General features: G+C 37.9%; 1 protein-coding gene across 1 annotated transcript in view; it reads right to left on the bottom strand.

Annotated features, from left to right (window-relative positions):
* suclg2 (succinate-CoA ligase GDP-forming subunit beta) overlaps window positions 1–18301 on the bottom strand; it is a 170599-nt gene that overhangs the window by 77353 nt on the left and 74945 nt on the right. Inside the window, exons 5-8 of the mRNA XM_048173302.1 lie at window positions 15558–15710; window positions 13580–13669; window positions 7738–7834; window positions 3353–3514 (exon numbers count right to left, since the gene is read on the bottom strand). Of these exons, the coding sequence (XP_048029259.1) occupies window positions 3353–3514; window positions 7738–7834; window positions 13580–13669; window positions 15558–15710 (502 nt within the window). The remainder of the gene's footprint in view (window positions 1–3352; window positions 3515–7737; window positions 7835–13579; window positions 13670–15557; window positions 15711–18301) is intronic.

The following is an 18301-nucleotide window of genomic DNA, read 5'->3' on the forward strand; positions in this document are numbered from 1 at the left end:
TCTGAAACGCCGAATGCAAAGCTCGTCTTCTTTTTGTGACAGACAGCCTCAAGCCGAGAAGCAAGAACAAGATCTGCTGTAGTATGTCCTCCATTGTTGTTTACCATATCGTTTCTTCTTCGCGCGAGAATGACGTCGATCACTATTTTCCGGCTACACCACGCCTATCAAGAAAGGGTACTGTTTGCAGTGGAAACGCAAGCCTGATCAAGGTGTACCGCTCCGAACCGTACCGAACTGTACCGAACCGAACCGAACCGTACCGCTCAGTGGAAACTAGGGCTGCACGATTTGGGGAAAATGTCATATTGCGATTATTGAGGTCAATATTGCGATTGCGATTTGCGATAGCGATATAATAAACAAATAGTATCAGGAGTCATCTTGCTTGGTTCTCAATGAAAATACACACACAGATTACTGATAATGCTGAAATGTGTATTTCTCAACTCAAACTATCAACAACAGCAAACAAATGCACAGCGTTTTCAAATTAAAATATTTTTATGAAATTAAATAACATCTTTGCATTACTGCAAACTTGTTATAATCCCATTTAAGATATTTGTTTCTTTACTAATCTGTAGTGGTTCAACGGATCACAAAGCTCACGGTTCGGATCACATCACGGTTATGACGTCACAGATCGGATCATTTTTCGGATCAGCACAAAAAAAAATAAAAAATTGGATGGGGGTAACTTAACTTTGCATTTATTACTTAGCCCACTTAAACTATTCTGATACCATAGCATAAACTGCTAGCCTAAATAATACATTATTAAAGGCAAGTGAACAGACTGTAAAAAGAACAAGTACTGTACACCAATTACAACAAGCATAGATAAATACTACATAAAGTTACAAATAAAGTATAAGGTCTAACTGTAGTATTAATTTTCATGCACAGAAATGTAATAATTAAATGTAAAATGACACTGTTCATTGTATAAATTTAATATAGATTAATCTTTGTTAAAGCTGTGTTTTGTTGTTTGATTTACATGACAGACAACAGCAGGTATTTATAGGTTGCTGTCACTTTAAGAGTAAGACATACATGCACGCACACATCGGACAGATATACATCCGAATTCTCACCTCGTTCAATTAAGACATAACTGAATGTGTTTACATGAATACTTGCTGAGAGGGGTATTTTGACTGACATAATGCGTGTATGTGACCATCCAAGTGCACTGAGGACGCGAAAGAGAAATCAATTTGGAGTTCGCGAGCTATAACGCGCCTCTCTCTCTCTCTCTGTGCGCGCGAGCCTGGTATGTATGTGCGTCATGTGCGCACCGATAACAGCGCTGCGTGCGATACCGAATTAAATCCTCTTTCCTCTTCAACCACTACTAATCTGGGTTTATAATCTTATAGCCAAAATATCGCCATATAACAGAGGTAGCGTTTTTTCTTGCCACCAGTTCAGTGACCGTTTGCTCCGCATCCATCTTTACCCGTTCTCTGCGCTGCACACCAGAAAAGTCATGACCATGCGCGCCACACATGCCACTGCCTAAACTGAAACTGACTGGTCTTCTTTTATTAGCGGCGTATAAAATGGGCAAACAGCTCTCAGATAATGGGTTGTTGTGTCCACACATGTATTTTTTTATTTATTTATTAACTTATTATTATTTTATTTCGCGTCATATAATCGCACAAGCTTGACATCGCGATTGCGATTGCGATATGATTAATCGTGCAGCTCTAGTGGAAACGAGGCATAAATGAACCGAAACTCAGCATATAGGCTGCTTGCCTCACAGTCTTGAGAAATATATCTATAGAAAGCTTGAAATGTCTACTTATAGACATTTGAAAGTGTTAATTATCTTAACGTCAATGGAGGCCTCACTGAGTCATCGGATTTTATCAAAAATATCTTCATTTGTGTTCCAAAGATGAACAAAGTTCTTATGGGACATGAGGGTGAGTAAATAATGACAGAATTTTCATTTTGGGGTGAACTAATCCTTTAACTAGTTCTTACACTGATAACAAATGCGTATAAGTGAGATTTGTGAAAGAATCACACGGACCAGTTTTGTGAATTGGATCAATTGTTTCAAATGTTTTGTTTATGATTTAGACATTGCCAACTCCTTATGTCAAAATTTGTATTGAGCAACAGCTTAAATGTCAGTCTGTTCTTCATACAAAAAAAAAAATACTGTATGGAGTTTTATGGACTGCTGATATATGACACATTTAATTAACAGCCCTAAAATAACCATTATAATGTAATATAATTCCATAATATTCAATATAATGCCAGAAAATTCTTTTAAAAAATAAAGTTCCATGGAAGAAAAAAGTCATACATGTTTGGAATGTGAATAAATAATAATCATATTTTCATTTTTTTTTTACATTTTAGTAAAGCTAATGGCTTTAAGTTGGTTCCAAATCATGGACTCATGTTACATACTACAGCCTTAGCCATACAGCACATTTACAAGAAAAGCACAGGCAAAAAGTAATTTCAGATCCCAACCCCATTGAAAACACAACTCAGGCTCTAAATCTGCTGCCGAGTGCTTTCCAATGAAAGCAAATTGTGTTTGACTAAAAGTATCCTGGGTGTCAAGAGTGGTTGTAGTATCTGTGTTAGCTGGCCTGGTGAGCCCTATCTTGTCGTGCTTCGAGTTGTACGGCAGCCAACTGATTCAGCCATTTCCTGCTCATCTCACCTCTCCTGGCTTCACACATCTCCCCTTATTCTGTTCTTCAGTGCTGAGCTAACGTTCTGGCACGGGCTCTGACACTAGACTCAATAAAGTGAAATTCAGCTGAACAGCTGTCGCTTTGCCGGTTTACACAGCTTTTAAGGTACGAACTAACTGCGAGTAAATTGTGCGTGAGTGTGTTTGTGTCTACACGACAAGGTCAGTTAGAGTCACTTCCGCGCCCGTCTTGTCTATACGACTCTTTCTCGGTGCTTTACTGTGAGAGCCGTGATTTATAATGAGGGACCACTTAAACGTGTAGACTAACAATCATCTTAGCTGAGTCGTTTTCCGGAAGATTCCTGCTAATTAGAGCCCATCGGTTCAGCCAGGTCCCTTATGGAGCTGTTAGAGAGCTGCTGGAGATGATGACTGGATTGGCGCCCATTTGGTAACACTTTCACAAAATCCTGTTCTCAAGACTAAAATAAACATGTTTGAAACTACTAAGAAGAGCATTTCTAAAGCTGGATTTGAAATATCCCTTGAGACATGAGCATGATGTGGAACAGGTTTCTGAAACCTTTGAAATTTGAATGTTTTGAAGAAGTTCATCTGGTATGTCGTTTATCATTTTATAACAAGCTAATGTACACATGAAACATTAAAACAAACCAAAACAGGCTATGTTTCCATCCAGTCCAATGTACTTGAGGTCATATTTGGCCGCCTCAGTCTCCGTGGGGTCGCTCTCTGCAGTGTCGTCCATGGCAAACACAGCTTTCTGTCTGAACTCGGCGTTGTCGTCAAAGTTGATTTTAGCATCAAAGCAAACGACTGCGGAAAGAGAGCAGAAATGTGTTGGAATTCAGTTAGTCATATATTTACATTTTACAGCTAGTCAAGTTTCAGACATGTTCAATTTGCTTACCTTTATTATGAGAGAAAATAGCACAAAAACATCTTATTCAAGTAACTGTGCTTTCTTTTCCTTTCCTGCTATTTTCTCACATAATCAAGGTAGCAAAACGTTCAACAAGTCATTGATAAAGCAAAGAGGGAAATTGGCAGTTAGCAAGGACAGTTCCATTTTATAATTTACACTGAGTAAAAGGGAGCTGCATATGTGTAAACACAGCCCTCCAGATCTAATGACAAACGCCAGTGGTTCTGACATGATCTTCACTGACACCATGTATACATTTATATATCTCATTTTATACAGCGGGACTATCTTATACAACAAACACAGACAAAATTAGCTTGGGAATAGAGTTGTCTGTGACTATCTTAGCTGTATGTGACCAGACCCAGCAACTCTCTCATTTGTAGTGTTTTGCAGCCTCTCACTGTCTCCAGAGTCTACAAGGACCCAGCGCACACTAACAAAGATAAGTACACTGGGTTCACCGAGCTATTATCAAACTCAACTGTACACTGTTACCAGGAGAGTTTTACATACTTCTGCAGAGAACTGTGGGCTTAGAACAGATAAAGATAGAAGGTGAAAGCAAAGTAGAGTCAAGCCAGCCAGACAGTAACAAAAAAAATAGGTTTCACCATCATTTGAAAGAACCAAGTAGGGAGACAGATAGTTTTTGACAAATAAAAATTAAAAGAGAACAAACATTGCATCTAAAGACAGCCAAAGCCATTTGTAGACTTTTGTTTTGATGTTGCTGTCAGGAAAAATATCACTATTAATGTCAGTGTCAGAGTGTGCTTTCTAAAAAGCTCTATTATTATTATTATTACAGAGAAATCTAACATCAGCAATAATGGAATATTTGAAATAAAGACACGTGCACATATAATCATAAAAAACAGAGTAAAGAACACTAGAGAAGGGTGAAAAAAAAAAAAAATACAAATGATGATTTTTTACTCCAACCGTTGCCGTCTGTCAGCCGTATAATGCATGTCAATGGGAACTTCTTTTATAAGAGTAAATAAAACTTACTTAGACAAATCCAAATTAAACCCTGCGGCTCATGACGACACATTGATGTCCTAAGACACGAAACGATCGGTTTGTGCGAGAAACCGAACAGTATTTATATCATTTTTTACCTCTAATACACCACTATTTCCAACTGCGTTCAGCACTCGTTTAGTGAGGTCTGATCGCGCTCTGACAACGGCAGTGATGTCAAAGCCATTGGAAGGCAAGCCTGCAACCTTTAGCCAAAAAAGCGTTAACGGCTAAAGGTAATGCTCCGCCCCCCCGCGGTACGCAGTGAATGAGACCGGAGGCTGTTTTTTGAATGGAAGTCAATGGACGAGAGGCTTCACTATGCTGATTAAACAGCTTTTGTGGAGAAATAGCTAATCATTTAAAGGTGACCTCGAATGAAAAATTTAATTTATCTTGGCATTGTTAAATAACAAGAGTTCAGTACATGGAAATGACATACAGTGAGTCTCAAACTCCATTGTTTCCTCCTTTTTATATAAATCTCATTTGTTTAAAAGACCTCCGAAGAACAGGCGAATCTCAACATAACACCGACTGTTACGTAACAGTCGGGGTGTACGCCCCCAATATTTGCATATGCCAGCCCACGTTTCCAACATTATAAAAGGCATTAGACAAGGGCAGGCAGTATTAACGTCTGGATGTGCACAACCAAATCATCAGACTAGGTAAGCAAGCAAGAACAATAGCGAAAAATGGCAGATGGAGCGATAATAACTGACATGATCCATGATAACATGATATTTTTAGTGATATTTGTAAACTGTCTTTCTAAATGTTTTGTTAGCATGTTGCTAATGTACTGTTAAATGTGGTTAAAGTTATCATCGGTTATTACTGTATTCACGGAGACAAGAGAGCCGTCGCTATTTTCATTTTTAAACACTTGCAGTCTGTATAATGCATAAACACAACTTCATTCTTTATAAATCTCTCCAACAGTGTAGCATTAGCCATTAGCCACGGAGCACTATCAAACTCATTCAAAATCAGAAGTAAACAATATAACAGTATACAATACTCACATAATCCGCCGCATGCATGACGAACACTTTGTAAAGACCCATTTGAGGGTTATATTAGCTGTGTAAACTTTGTTAAGGCACTGTTCAAGGCAAGCGCAAGCTCTGTGGGTGTGGACCACGGGATTTAAAGGGGCCGCAGCATAAAATCGGCGCGTTTATAATGATGCCCCAAAATAGGCAGTTAAAAAAATTAATTAAAAAAAATCTATGGGGTATTTTGATCTGAAACTTCACAGACACATTCAGGGGACACCTTAGACTTATATTACATCTTTTAAAAACATAATCTAGGGCACCTTTAATTAATCCACAGCCTGTTTGCTAATCTTCAGCATGTTTTACACTAAACAATACCTTTGTTAGGAACTATATGTAGATTTTAGCTTGATAAAAATGTATTTTTTTAAGAGAAGGCAGACTAGGGAACGTTGCGACTGACGTCACTGCCATTACACGATAGGCTGAGAGGTGCCGCACGTGATTAAGTTAGCCGTTACGCTTTCTCCAATGGTAAGAGATACAGACCCTCTTATCTCCCCATTATATACAATCTCTGGTGATGTCTCGCGCTTATACTTCAATGAGTGCTAGACATTACTTTCGTTGTCAGAGCGCGATCAGACCTCACTAAGCGAGTGCTGAACGCAGTTGGACATAGTGGTGTATTAGAGGTAAAAAATGATATAAATACTGTTCGTTTTCTCACACAAACCGATCGTTCCGTGTCTTAGGACATCAATGTGTCGTCATGAGCCGCAGGGTTTAATTTGGATTTGTCTAAGCATGTTTTATTTACTCTTATAAAAGAAGTTCCCATTGACACACATTATACGGCTGACAGACGGCAACGGTTGGAGTTAAAAATCATCATTTGTGTTCTACTGAAGAAACAAAGTCACCTACATCTTGGATGCGCTGGGGGTAAGCAGATAAACATAAAATTTTCATTTTTGGGTGTACTATCCCTTTAATATGAGTTAGTAAACATACTATAATTGTTCATTGATTGTTCACAGTGCATTAACTAATGTAAACAAATACAACTTTTGATTTTACAACTTTTGATTTTACTAATATATTAGTAAATGTTCAAATTAACATTAGCCACTTTTCCACCGTTGGGCCGAATGGTTCTTATGGTAAAGAACAGTTCCAGTTGTGTTTCCACTTGATCCTGGGATGGCAGAGCACAATTACAAACCATTCTCAGACCGGAATTATCAAACCATACTGGTAAAATCCATGAAGTGACGTCACCACTCAGGATTGGTCACTTGCCTGTTGCCTGGCTATCCAGTTTCTCTGTAGCTGGCTAAGCACTCTATTTGAGCGATGTAAACACAAATTAATAATAAAATTAAAAGAAATATCTGATCATCCTCCATAACGTGGTTGTTATTTACATCTCATATCATCAGTAAACCATTGCATTACCAAGGCAACGACTGACACTTTTATATAGGCAGGAAAGGAAAGTGCAGAAAAGTGCAGGAAATTGCAGGACAGTAAAGCGCCGAAAAGGAAAGCGCAGGAAAAGAAAAGAAAAGAAAAGAAAAGAAAAGAAAAGAAAAGAAAAGAAAAAAAGAAAAGAAAAGAAATTGGCAGTACTTTTGTGATGGCCCCTATGAGGACTAAATCATTTTGCCATTATGGTGTAGGGCCGAGATGATTTCTCTCCCCTTCTTTAATTTGACAGGCTAATACTGCAGGCATTACCCTCTCTGGACCTACTGTATGTAATTTCATACCAATAAACGTTACAACATCCTACATCATTTCCTAACAGGTACCTATAAAAAAAAAAAACAAGTGGAAATGGTATTAGGAGAGGTATTTGGTCATATTAAGAACATATTTGTGCCAGTGTTACGTTGGAGAAGCCCTGTAAAGTTTTGCTGAGGCAGCCCTCTCCATTTTCATGTGTGTAATACAACCATAAGTGTAAAATGACATTTATCCTTGAAAACTGGAAGGTCCTATTTGGATAAGGAGCTCTTATGCAATTTGTGAGCAAGCGTTTCTGTCTGTCATTCACGCACGAATACACACACACGCCTTACCTTGTCCCTCAGGTGTTTCTCCGAGTGGATTGACTTCGACTTGAGTGGCGTCGACTTTGAGAAACAGATCATAGAGTCGCTTAATCTGATCTGCAGCCTGTGACAGAACCACAGAGAGCACTAATTACCCCAGCTGCACATTTGCAGCAGAGCTCTGAGAGCTTATGAAAATTTTAAAATCTCTCAAGCGCAACAAAACACATATATATATATATATTTTGGGTCATATACTGTATATTGTCCAATAATGAGGACGCATCTTTGACCGAACACTTACTCTGCTGGTCACAACGTACACTACGTCACTGCCAAGACAATGAGAAGTTGCCTTGGATAACTTCAAATGTGACAGAAATTGATTTGGAGTCGGTAGAGCCAGCAGGGAGTTGAGTCGGTGTGGCAGTTATTGCGTCCCTGCTGAGAGACATGGCAATGTCCAGCTGATCTCTCCAATTCTCCAATGGCTATGTAAATGAGGCTCACGACAATTGGAAAATTTGAAAATTGGCTAGTGAGATGCCGGCTTGTCAAGCTGTATGAGATTTTGAAATACTATGAATTTTGTACTTCTGTAACATTTTATTGCCAGATTTCGTATTTTATGCATTCACTCTACAATTTACTTGTATTATATATTTGCAATACTTTCATAGATTCTGTAACGTTTCATACTTTCATAACACTTTCATGGAACATTTCATATTTTTGCATACTCTAATTTTGTGACACTTTCAAAGATGATAACATAATATAATATTTCATGCTTTAGTAAAAATTTTGTAGAATGCTTTCATATTTTATATGTTTGTGATACAATGTAATATTTCACACTTTTGTAACACTTTTGTGAAAGATTTTAAAAACATTCATATCTCATACTCTTGCAAAAGATTTCTTTTCTAACACTGTCACAGACAATTTCAAAGTACTTTTGCATTTCATCTTTTTGTTTCAATTTTCATGGATTTCTTAACACTTTCATATTTCATATTTTATAATATTTCATACTTTCGCAACAATTTCATGAATAACTTCATACTGCTTTCATACTTTGTAACATATACATTTTCATATTTTGACTGTAACAATTTTGTAGATTTTGCAATATTTATTACTATATTATAATTATTGTAAATCAAAATGTAATACTTCTACAGATTTCACAGTATTTCATACTTCTGTAACACTTTAGTGAAAATTGTTTAAAGGTTTTCATACTCTGTACTCTTGCAAAACATTTATCACAAAATATCAGCTTAATTGTTTCATTCTTTTATAGTAGATTCCATAATATTTCATAATTTTGTAACACTTTTATGGAAGATTTCATAATACTTTCGTATTTCGCTTTTAGTAACCATTTTGTTGTTACCTAATATTTTTGCATTTCATGTTTTTTAATACTTGTGTATATTTTGTAATATTTTATGATTTCCACACACTTTAATTGAAGATTTCATACTTTCACAAAAATAAAATGTTAAAATTTTGAAAGATTTTACAATACTTTCATATTTCATACTTTGTTATGCTTCCATATAGTGTTATAAAAAGTACCGACTTCGATACTAAGTTGATACTGAAATTTTAAAAATGTGACGCTTTGAGCGCTGTTGAGCAGATTCATAAACACCTCTGATTGGCCACTGTGTTCACACGCTCAACATATATGTTTGTGATTGGCTACAATGATCAACGCACGGAAGCGTGTGAAAGCACATGGAAGTGTTTGAAAGCGGAAGCATTTGTAAGCAGGTCCGCTGATAGACGGCTGCTTTCAAATGCTCCCGTGTGTATTTGTGTCAGCGTTCAGTGAAGAGCGTCACTGATGTCTATTTACAACATGTTTTTGAAGCGCTGATCATTGTAGCCAATCACAAACATATCAGATGAGCGCGTGAACACAATGGCCAATCAGAGGTGTTTACGAATCCTCTCAACAGCGCTCAAAGCGTCACATTTTTAAAATTTCAGTTTACTTGGTATCGAAGTTTGTACATTTGACACTACTACTTCCATAGATTTTGTAATATTTCATACGTTTGTAACACTTTTATGGAAAACTGGATACTTTACAGTTTTACATTTTGACTTTTTGTAACAATTCTGTATATTTTGCAGTACTTTTGTAAATAACTTTCATTGATTTTTTTTTTTTTTTTAAATACATTTTTAGCTACACTTGTTTGTCCAAATAGGCTTTCATGCTCTTAGTCACAGCAAACTCCCAAATTCCCCAAAATATAAAGAGTAATAGTTAATTATTACATGTAAAGTGTCTTTAAATCTATCTACAGTTCTCTGTTTATTCATTTTGTTAATAAAGGCAGCACCTGATCAGTCTACAACATCTGAGTTTTGATGAGAGGTTAAGACAGAAAAGATAACCAACTGCTTATTGCTCTACACTTTGCTATTTCACGTGCTTTCTGAAAGCATGCCATCTGAACAAATTCTTCTTTCAAAGCATTTAAGAGCTAAAATGACATCTCCCTTTCCCATAACCAATGGAAGCTCTTTTGATAATGAGCGCATGCTGACAGAAAACATTGTAGCGCTGCTCTCATCAGCACGCACAGGCGAGCGCCGCTGTTTGTCATATCGCTGCACTTCAAAGTAGTGAAGCTAAGTTAGCGGTATACTGCATCCCAAACATTCTAATTAGCATTGACTCAAATAGATGCTCGCAAAAGATGCGCAGTAAAGGGACGACTTTACGAGAGCCAAACTGACAAGACAGACATTTAGCAGTAATTTCCATATGGCCAAGCTTTCTTGAGAGAAATATACACTTGTATACTCAATTATGACACGAACCAATGCAGATTTCTTTAAAGTGTTTAGTGTGATTGGACCTGTGCAGTTGGAAAACACTTGATTCTTTACAAACTTTACCTGCCATTAGTTTTAAACAGGAATATTTCCACCTCTACATTCTGAAGTGAGGTAAGGTTCATTTTAAATATATGACCCTTTTAAGGTTTCAAATGCCATGTTTCCATTACCCTTTAAATTGCGCAAATTGACTACTGGATTCTAAACAACAAAGAAATGCCACAGATCGGAGGGTGAAACACCCAGAAACACCTTATACGTAGCCAGTCCCAAGTATAAGGGGCTTTCCTTTCACTAAATGCTTGGATAACATGCCTATGTCTCCTTTGATTAAAAATAATGGCTAGTGCAGTGGCTGGGATATACGTTGCCATGATTTTTGGAATGACTTATTGCGAGAGGAAAAACAGACGTTTTAGTCGCATAACATCGGTTAATGGAAATGCAGTCATTTCGCAAAAGATTTTGTCGATATTTAGAAAATGTCGCAAAGGTTTTGCGCAAATCTGTAATGCAAACACGTCTGGAAAGATGTCCCCCTACTTTTTGTTAACACTGTTAAAAATGTATGAAAACGAAAAGTTAGGCTTCTGTGACGAGCAGGGCGGGCGAGAGCCGTGAGGGAACGGCGCAAGGCCGGTGACGTGAGTGTTAATGATCTTCACCTGTGAGGCCCAGCGGCCTTGAGTCTCTCACGGAGGAGCTCCGGGAGCATAAAAGGAGGAGCGATGACAGTGAAGGACGAGAGAGGACCAGGCCTGGACTTTATTTTATGTTTTATTATGTTTATTACGTTTATGTTTATTATGTGTGGCCAGCAGACGTCCGTGAGGGTCTGCCGGCATTAATTGTGTTTTGTTCTTTGTTTATTTTATATTAAAGTTATGTTGAATGTTCGCCGGTTCCCGCCTCCTCCGTCCCGTATCTACGAACTACGTTACATTGGTGCCGAAACCCGGGAGGAAGGAGGGACATGCTGTCGGAGAGCCGAGTGAAGACCGCGAGAGGCTGCCCGAGGCGGTGGTACTGGAGCCTTGTGAAAGGTGGGATGGAGACCCGGATGCCGTGCTCCTGGGACGAGGTGGGGTGGCTGCCGTCCTGGAGGGAGCGGAGGAGTGCCGTCGTCTGCTGTGGGCCGGAGCCTGCTACCGTCTGCCATGAAGGGGAGGAGCAGGGGACGGCGGACTCGCTGCCGGCTGCCCTCAACTGAAGGAGCCATCACCAGGTCGAGGATCGGGCCGTCCACCGAGCGTCCAGTGCCATCGCATGGCACCGCGAAGAAGAGCCTCTCGGCAGGCTGAGGACCGAGCGGCAGTGTGTCTGGGAACCGGACCCGGAATTTTTTTTTCCTTTTTCCTCTCTCCCCTCTCTCGTCCTGTCGCTCCCCTTGCTTCCGTCTCCTTTCTCTCTTCTCGTCTGTCCTTACCCCAGGTGCTGCGGCCGCCGAGACAGGCCCCCGGGGGGAGTAAGCGCAGTCGCGGGAGTACCCCCCGGCCTGCGAGGGGCGATGGGGGTATGTGACGAGCAGGGCGGGCGAGAGCCATGAGGGAACGGCTCGAGGCCGGTGACGCGAGTGTTAACGATCTTCACCTGGGAGGCGCACCGTCCTTGAGTCTCTCACGGAGGAGCTCCGGGAGCATAAAAGGAGGAGCGACGACAGTGAAGGAGGAGAGAGGACCAGGTATGGACTTTATTTTATGTTTTATTATGTTTGTGTGGCCGGCAGACGTGTTTTATATTAAAGTTATGTTGAATGTTCGCCGGTTCCCGCCTCCTTCTTCCTGTATCTACGAATTACGTTACAGCTTCATTCTACAAGTCGAATTTTCATTGCTATCATTTCAACAATGTCTCACAGGCTCTGGTGGAAATAAAAATTGATTAAAAATGTAATTAAAAATATTTTAGAATTATACAAAAATTATACACTCATTTATATATGCATATTTGTAAACTGTATGTGTGTGCATGTGTATTATATAAATAAATACATACATAAACCATAAGAAATTGATCTGAAAATCTTGGTTCAACAATCCTGCAATCTTAGTTCATTCATTCAAGTGAATGCAAGATTTATCAATATGGTAACACTTTAGTTTAGGGTCCAATTCTCACTATTAACTAGTTGCTTATTAACATATATGTTACTAGTATATTGGCTGTTTATTAGTACTTATAAAGCACATATTATAGGGTTAGTTCACCCAAAAATGAATTCTGTCATTAATTACTCATGTCGTTCCTAACCCGTAAGACTTTCGTTCATATTCATATTCATTCGGAAGATGTATGAAAGTCTTACGGGTTTGGAACGACATGAGGGTGAGTAATTAATGACATAATTTTCATTTTTGGGTGAACTAACCCTTTAATGCCTTATTTTTCATGACCTTATTCTACATCCTTAATCCGACCCAATACCTATACTTAATAACTACCTTACTAACTATTAATAAGCAGTAATTAGGAGTTTATTGAGGCAAAAGTCATAGTTAACAGTTAATAGTGAGAACTGGACCATAATCTAAAGTGTGAACATCAATATTTACAATACCAATTTGCATTTATTTTGGTATCTGATTTTGACCATCATTAAGTGACAGGCATGGAAAAACACAGATTTAGTGAAAATACGAAAGACCGAATCACCAGCGCGAGAGTCACTCTGAGACCACGTAACAGGCCTCAGGGTAAATGTCTTATCATTTATGGCGAAGGTAGTTGCAGCAAATCTGCGAGCTGTTTATAGGTGACGCTTTATGTGGAAGATGTAACAGCACAAATTGTTGATGACCGGTGATTTCTGCTCAGGCGAGAAATGTTTAATGACTGTATTGGCAGAGTCATCATGACCAGAACTCTCGCTTTTTTATTTCCATGACATAAATGGAGACATAGTGGACGGGGGGGAGGTGAGGTAAGGTGAGGGCCACTGTGCTTCTGTTAATGACACAGACTCTAATGGCAGAATCTCTTTGGGAGAGATTCAGGCCAAACCCATTACCTGTCTCTCCAATGGTCCTTTGAATCCCAAATTGGCTGCCATACGTAGCGCCTGGTCGTCTCGGACCCCTTCGAATATATCTATGACTTCCTGAGGCAAGAGATGGGAGAGAGAAGGCAAAAGGAAAACCAACCATCAGCTATAGTTTGACACAAAGCGGATGTTCGCATTAAAATCAAGAGAGCTGCAATTAAGCGCTGGCATGCAGCCAACCTCAAATGAGAAAAAGACGAGAGCTGGAGAACAATGGCTTTCCAATTATAAGGCCATCTCTAAAAGATCACTCATACACAGAGACAGACACAGACAAGAGCGATAATGCACAAGACCAGATGTCACAAAGAGCTACAGTACAAAAATGAGACATAGCTTTTACATGTCTTAATATGAGGAAGCAGTCCATTAAAGGGGCCATATCATTCATCATTTATTTATTTTTTTTTGAATCATTTTATTTTTTATCTGTGGTTCACTTATAACAGTAGGAATGGAAAAACTCACTCTCTCTCTCATAAGCGTGTCTTTTTGCAGCTGTACATTTAAGACTACTGAGTAAACACAAATTAATTTCCATGACATTTTTTGATATTTTGATGGCTTTAGTTGTTACATAATTAATTTAAAATAAAAACAAATTAAAAATGCTTTAAGATTTAATTAATTTGTAATACTTCTACATATTTTGAAATATTTTGCATTTTGTAACACTTTCGTGTTTTCAAAATGTTTATATCTCCTGCTCTTGAAAAAACTTTCATACATTTAATTTCCCATATGTCCACAAAAGATTTCAAACAGCTTCATTTTTCATACTTTTGAAACACTGGATGATTTCATAGTACTTCTGCATTTCATCTTTTAGTTATATTTTCGTAGATTTCTTAATACTTTCTTTAATTTCCTACATTTGTACTACTTCCATATATTTTTTAATAATTTCATACTTTTGTAACACTTTCATGAATCATTTGTTACAATTTTAAATGAATCATTTGTAAAAAAAAATTAATTAATCTTTGTAATAATTTTATTTTGACTTTCTGTAACAATTTTGTCGATTTTGCTGTACTTTTGTATTTCATACAATTTTAATACTTCTGTAGATTTCGTAATATTTCATACTTTTGTAACACTTCTGTGAAAAAGTTCTTGCATATTTTGTACTCTTGCAAACACTTTTGTAGAATTTACATTTCAAACATGAAAAATATCAGCTTATTTTTTTCATCCTTTTTTATAGATTTCATAATGTTTCATATTTTTGTAAGGCTTTTATGGAAGATTTGTGGGCATATAAACTAAATTTGTAAGCTTATTGTATACATTTACAAAATTCTCAAAAAAAAAAAAAAGACAAAAAACAACCTGCAATATAGTCAAACCAAAATTTATTCAGACATTAAACATTTCATTCATTAATACAGTGTATTCACTATAGTTTAAAAAATGGTAATATAATGGTAAAAAAAACTGTGTCAGAAAAAAAAAATCTTAATTATGTCAGATAACACTTAAGCAAAACATGGTCAGGTCAAAGTGTCTGAAGAATTTTTGGTTCCAAATTTTTATCAGTTTTACCGGTAGTCCACTGCATGAAGAATTTTTGGGTATAATATGTCACAGTTTACTTTATTTTACTTTCCTCACTTACATAAATGAACTATAGTGTCTTGTACCCAGTAGTAAAATTATTTCAAAAATATCAAAAATGTCTGAATTTTTGGTTTGACTGTAAATGCAGCTTAGTGAAGGATTTGGCTTTATCAGAGAAATTTTTATAGACATTTCCAGAATGTTTAATATATTTATTTCCATACATTTTATTGTTATATATGATTTCTGTAGATGCTTTTCTATAAGGAAGTTTATTTCAAAACAGCAAGAAAAAAAAAAAAAAGGACCCATTTATCACAAAATCTCAAAGTAACTCAACTCCTACACCCTTGAAAGCACTTTCCATCAGATATAAGTAAGATACCTTGAAGATGAGCTCTGGCGTGGTTGCAGCCACTTCCTCTATGTCCACACCACCCTGAGGGCTGCCCACCATCACGGGTCCATTACAGGAGCGGTCCATCAAGATGGCAAAATATGTTTCCCTGGAGATATCCAGAGCTTCTGCAACCATCACCTGCTCAGTACAAACACATCCAATAGGTGAGAAGGGGATTCATCATTGTTTGTTATCTATTCATTATGGTGTATTAACAGACGCTGGTTTTTGAAGTTTACTGGCTGCAGGCCTCTGCTGCTACTTCTAATACAAGATAATCAGCCATCATGAAACTCGATGAGAGATGGCAAGTGGATAAAGGAGAGAACCACCAATTACAGGGTTGACATAACTACTAATAAAAATGGATGGAAGGGAACTGACAAAAGAGGATGAGGGAAGGACAGATAAAGAAAAGCAAGGGAAGACAGAGGTGTGGTGCAGGTGCTCGAGTACCCGACATGTTGAACCATAACACTCAAATGGGTTATGTAGGTTAGAGTCTCACCTGCAACACAGTCTAATCCTATTTCCCCATGGAAACATGTTTTTTTTTTCAAACAAAACAAAACAAAAAACTGTGTTTAACTGTACTTTTTTTTTATTGCATTGAGTAACTATTTTAAGGGGTATTTCATTGCTGACAAAATTGGCTTTCAAAAAAAAAATGGCTGCCAGTAGAAAGGCAAAAAAAGTAGTTGGTTCTACCTGACTAGAGAAATTAGAGAAAAAAGGCTGTTGTCTTCCCTTTTTCAAAATAGGTAGGGAAAACTTCAAAACCCATAATGCACTGGGCATTTTGTAGTTCATGACCACTCCCACCAGTCTGCTATGGATGAATTTACCAGAGTCAAATACTGCCTTGCTTTAGTTGGAAATACTTATTCGTAAACTTTTAGTAATAAAGGTGTCAACTTGTATTGTTCCCGGGTGCAAGAATTCAAAGGGTAAATGTTTAGCGAGAGTGAGTTTTTTCAGTTTCCAGTGACCGTATTGTAGGCATTGGCTAAAGGCTGCAAAGAATCACAAATACTGAGAGAATGCCGCAACAGGAAATCTGAAAAACCTCCATGTTTGTAATCAACATTTAATCAACAGTGCTCCATTTTCGCCATAATGCTGTTTAAAGAGTAGACATGGTACGATTTTCAGTGATAAACCACCTCTTACATTAACTGTTTAGTTAATAACCCTCTGTCAATCTGACTGTCCGTGGGCAGGGATACAAAAACATGGAAGTATAATTTGTACTTTTCACAAAAGCCCTGGAGCTGTCAAAAGTGCAAAACGCATCACCCAATGGACTTTTAATGAAAAATAAAAGTGAATTTCTCGGTCCAGGTAACACGGAAAATGAATAAACATTGTTACTTTACATTTACTACCGACACTGTAACGATACAAAGCGGGTTGAAAATCTGCGAATCTACATGTAAAATCATTAATGTTATCTGTCATTCATGTTAACATTTAGCCAACAAACTAGAAACAGAATTCATCAAAATTCAAATATTGGCTAATATACACAGTGGTGTGAAAAAGCGTTTGCCCCCTTCCTGATTTTTTATTTTTTTGCATGTTTGTCACACTTTAATGTTTTAGATCATCAAACTAATTTAAATATTAATCAAAGATAACACAAGCAAACACAACATGCAGTTTTTAAATGAAGGTTTTTATTATGAAGGGAAAGCAAAATCCAAACCCACATGGCCCTGTGTGAAAAAGTGCTTGCCCCCTAAACCTAATAACTGGTTGGGCCACCCTTAGCAGCAACAACTGCAATCAGGCGTTTGCGATAACTTGCAATGAGTCTGTTACAGCGTTGTGGAGGATTTTTGGCTCACTCATCTTTGCAGAATTATTGTAATTCAGCCACATTGGAGGGTTTTCGAGCATGAACCGCCTTTTTAAGGTCATGCCACAGCATCTCAATAGGATTGAGTCAGGACTTTGACTAGGCCACTCCAAAGTCTTCATTTTGTTTTTCTTCAGCCATTCAGAGGTGGACTTGCTGGTGTGTTTTGGATCATTGTCCTGCTGCAGAACCCAAGTTCGCTTCAGCTTGAGGTCACAAACAGATGGCCGGACATTGTCCTTCAGGATTTTTTGGTAGACAGCAGAATTCATGTATCCATTTATCACAGCAAGTCTTCCATGTCCTGAAGCAGCAAAACAGCCCCAGACCATAACACTACCACCACCACCATATTTTACTGTTGGTATGATGTTCTTTTCTAAAATGCTGTGTTACTTTTACGCCAGACGTAATGGGATACACACCTTCCAAAACGTTCAACTTTTGTCTCATCAGTCCAGAGTATTTTCCCAAAAATCTTGGGGATCATCAAGATGTTTTCTGGCAAAACTGAGACGAGCCTTTATGTTCTTTTTGCTCAGCAGTGGTTTTCATCTTGAAACTCTGCCATGCAGGACATTTTTGCCCAGTCTCTTTCTTATGGTGGAGTCATGAACACTGACCTTAAAGGTGCCCTCGAATGAAAAATTGAATTTATCTTGGCATAGTTAAATAACAAGAGTTCAGTACATGGAAATGACATACAGTGAGTCTCAAACTCCATTGTTTCCTCCTTCTTATATAAATCTAATTTGTTTAAAAGACCTCCGAAGAACAGGCGAATCTCAACATAACACCGACTGTTACGTAACAGTCGGGGTGTACGCCCCCAATATTTGCATATGCCAGCCCACGTTCCCAACATTAAAAG

This window comes from Megalobrama amblycephala, linkage group LG21 (genome assembly GCF_018812025.1).
Source record: "Megalobrama amblycephala isolate DHTTF-2021 linkage group LG21, ASM1881202v1, whole genome shotgun sequence".
NCBI classification, from domain to species: domain Eukaryota; kingdom Metazoa; phylum Chordata; class Actinopteri; order Cypriniformes; family Xenocyprididae; genus Megalobrama; species Megalobrama amblycephala.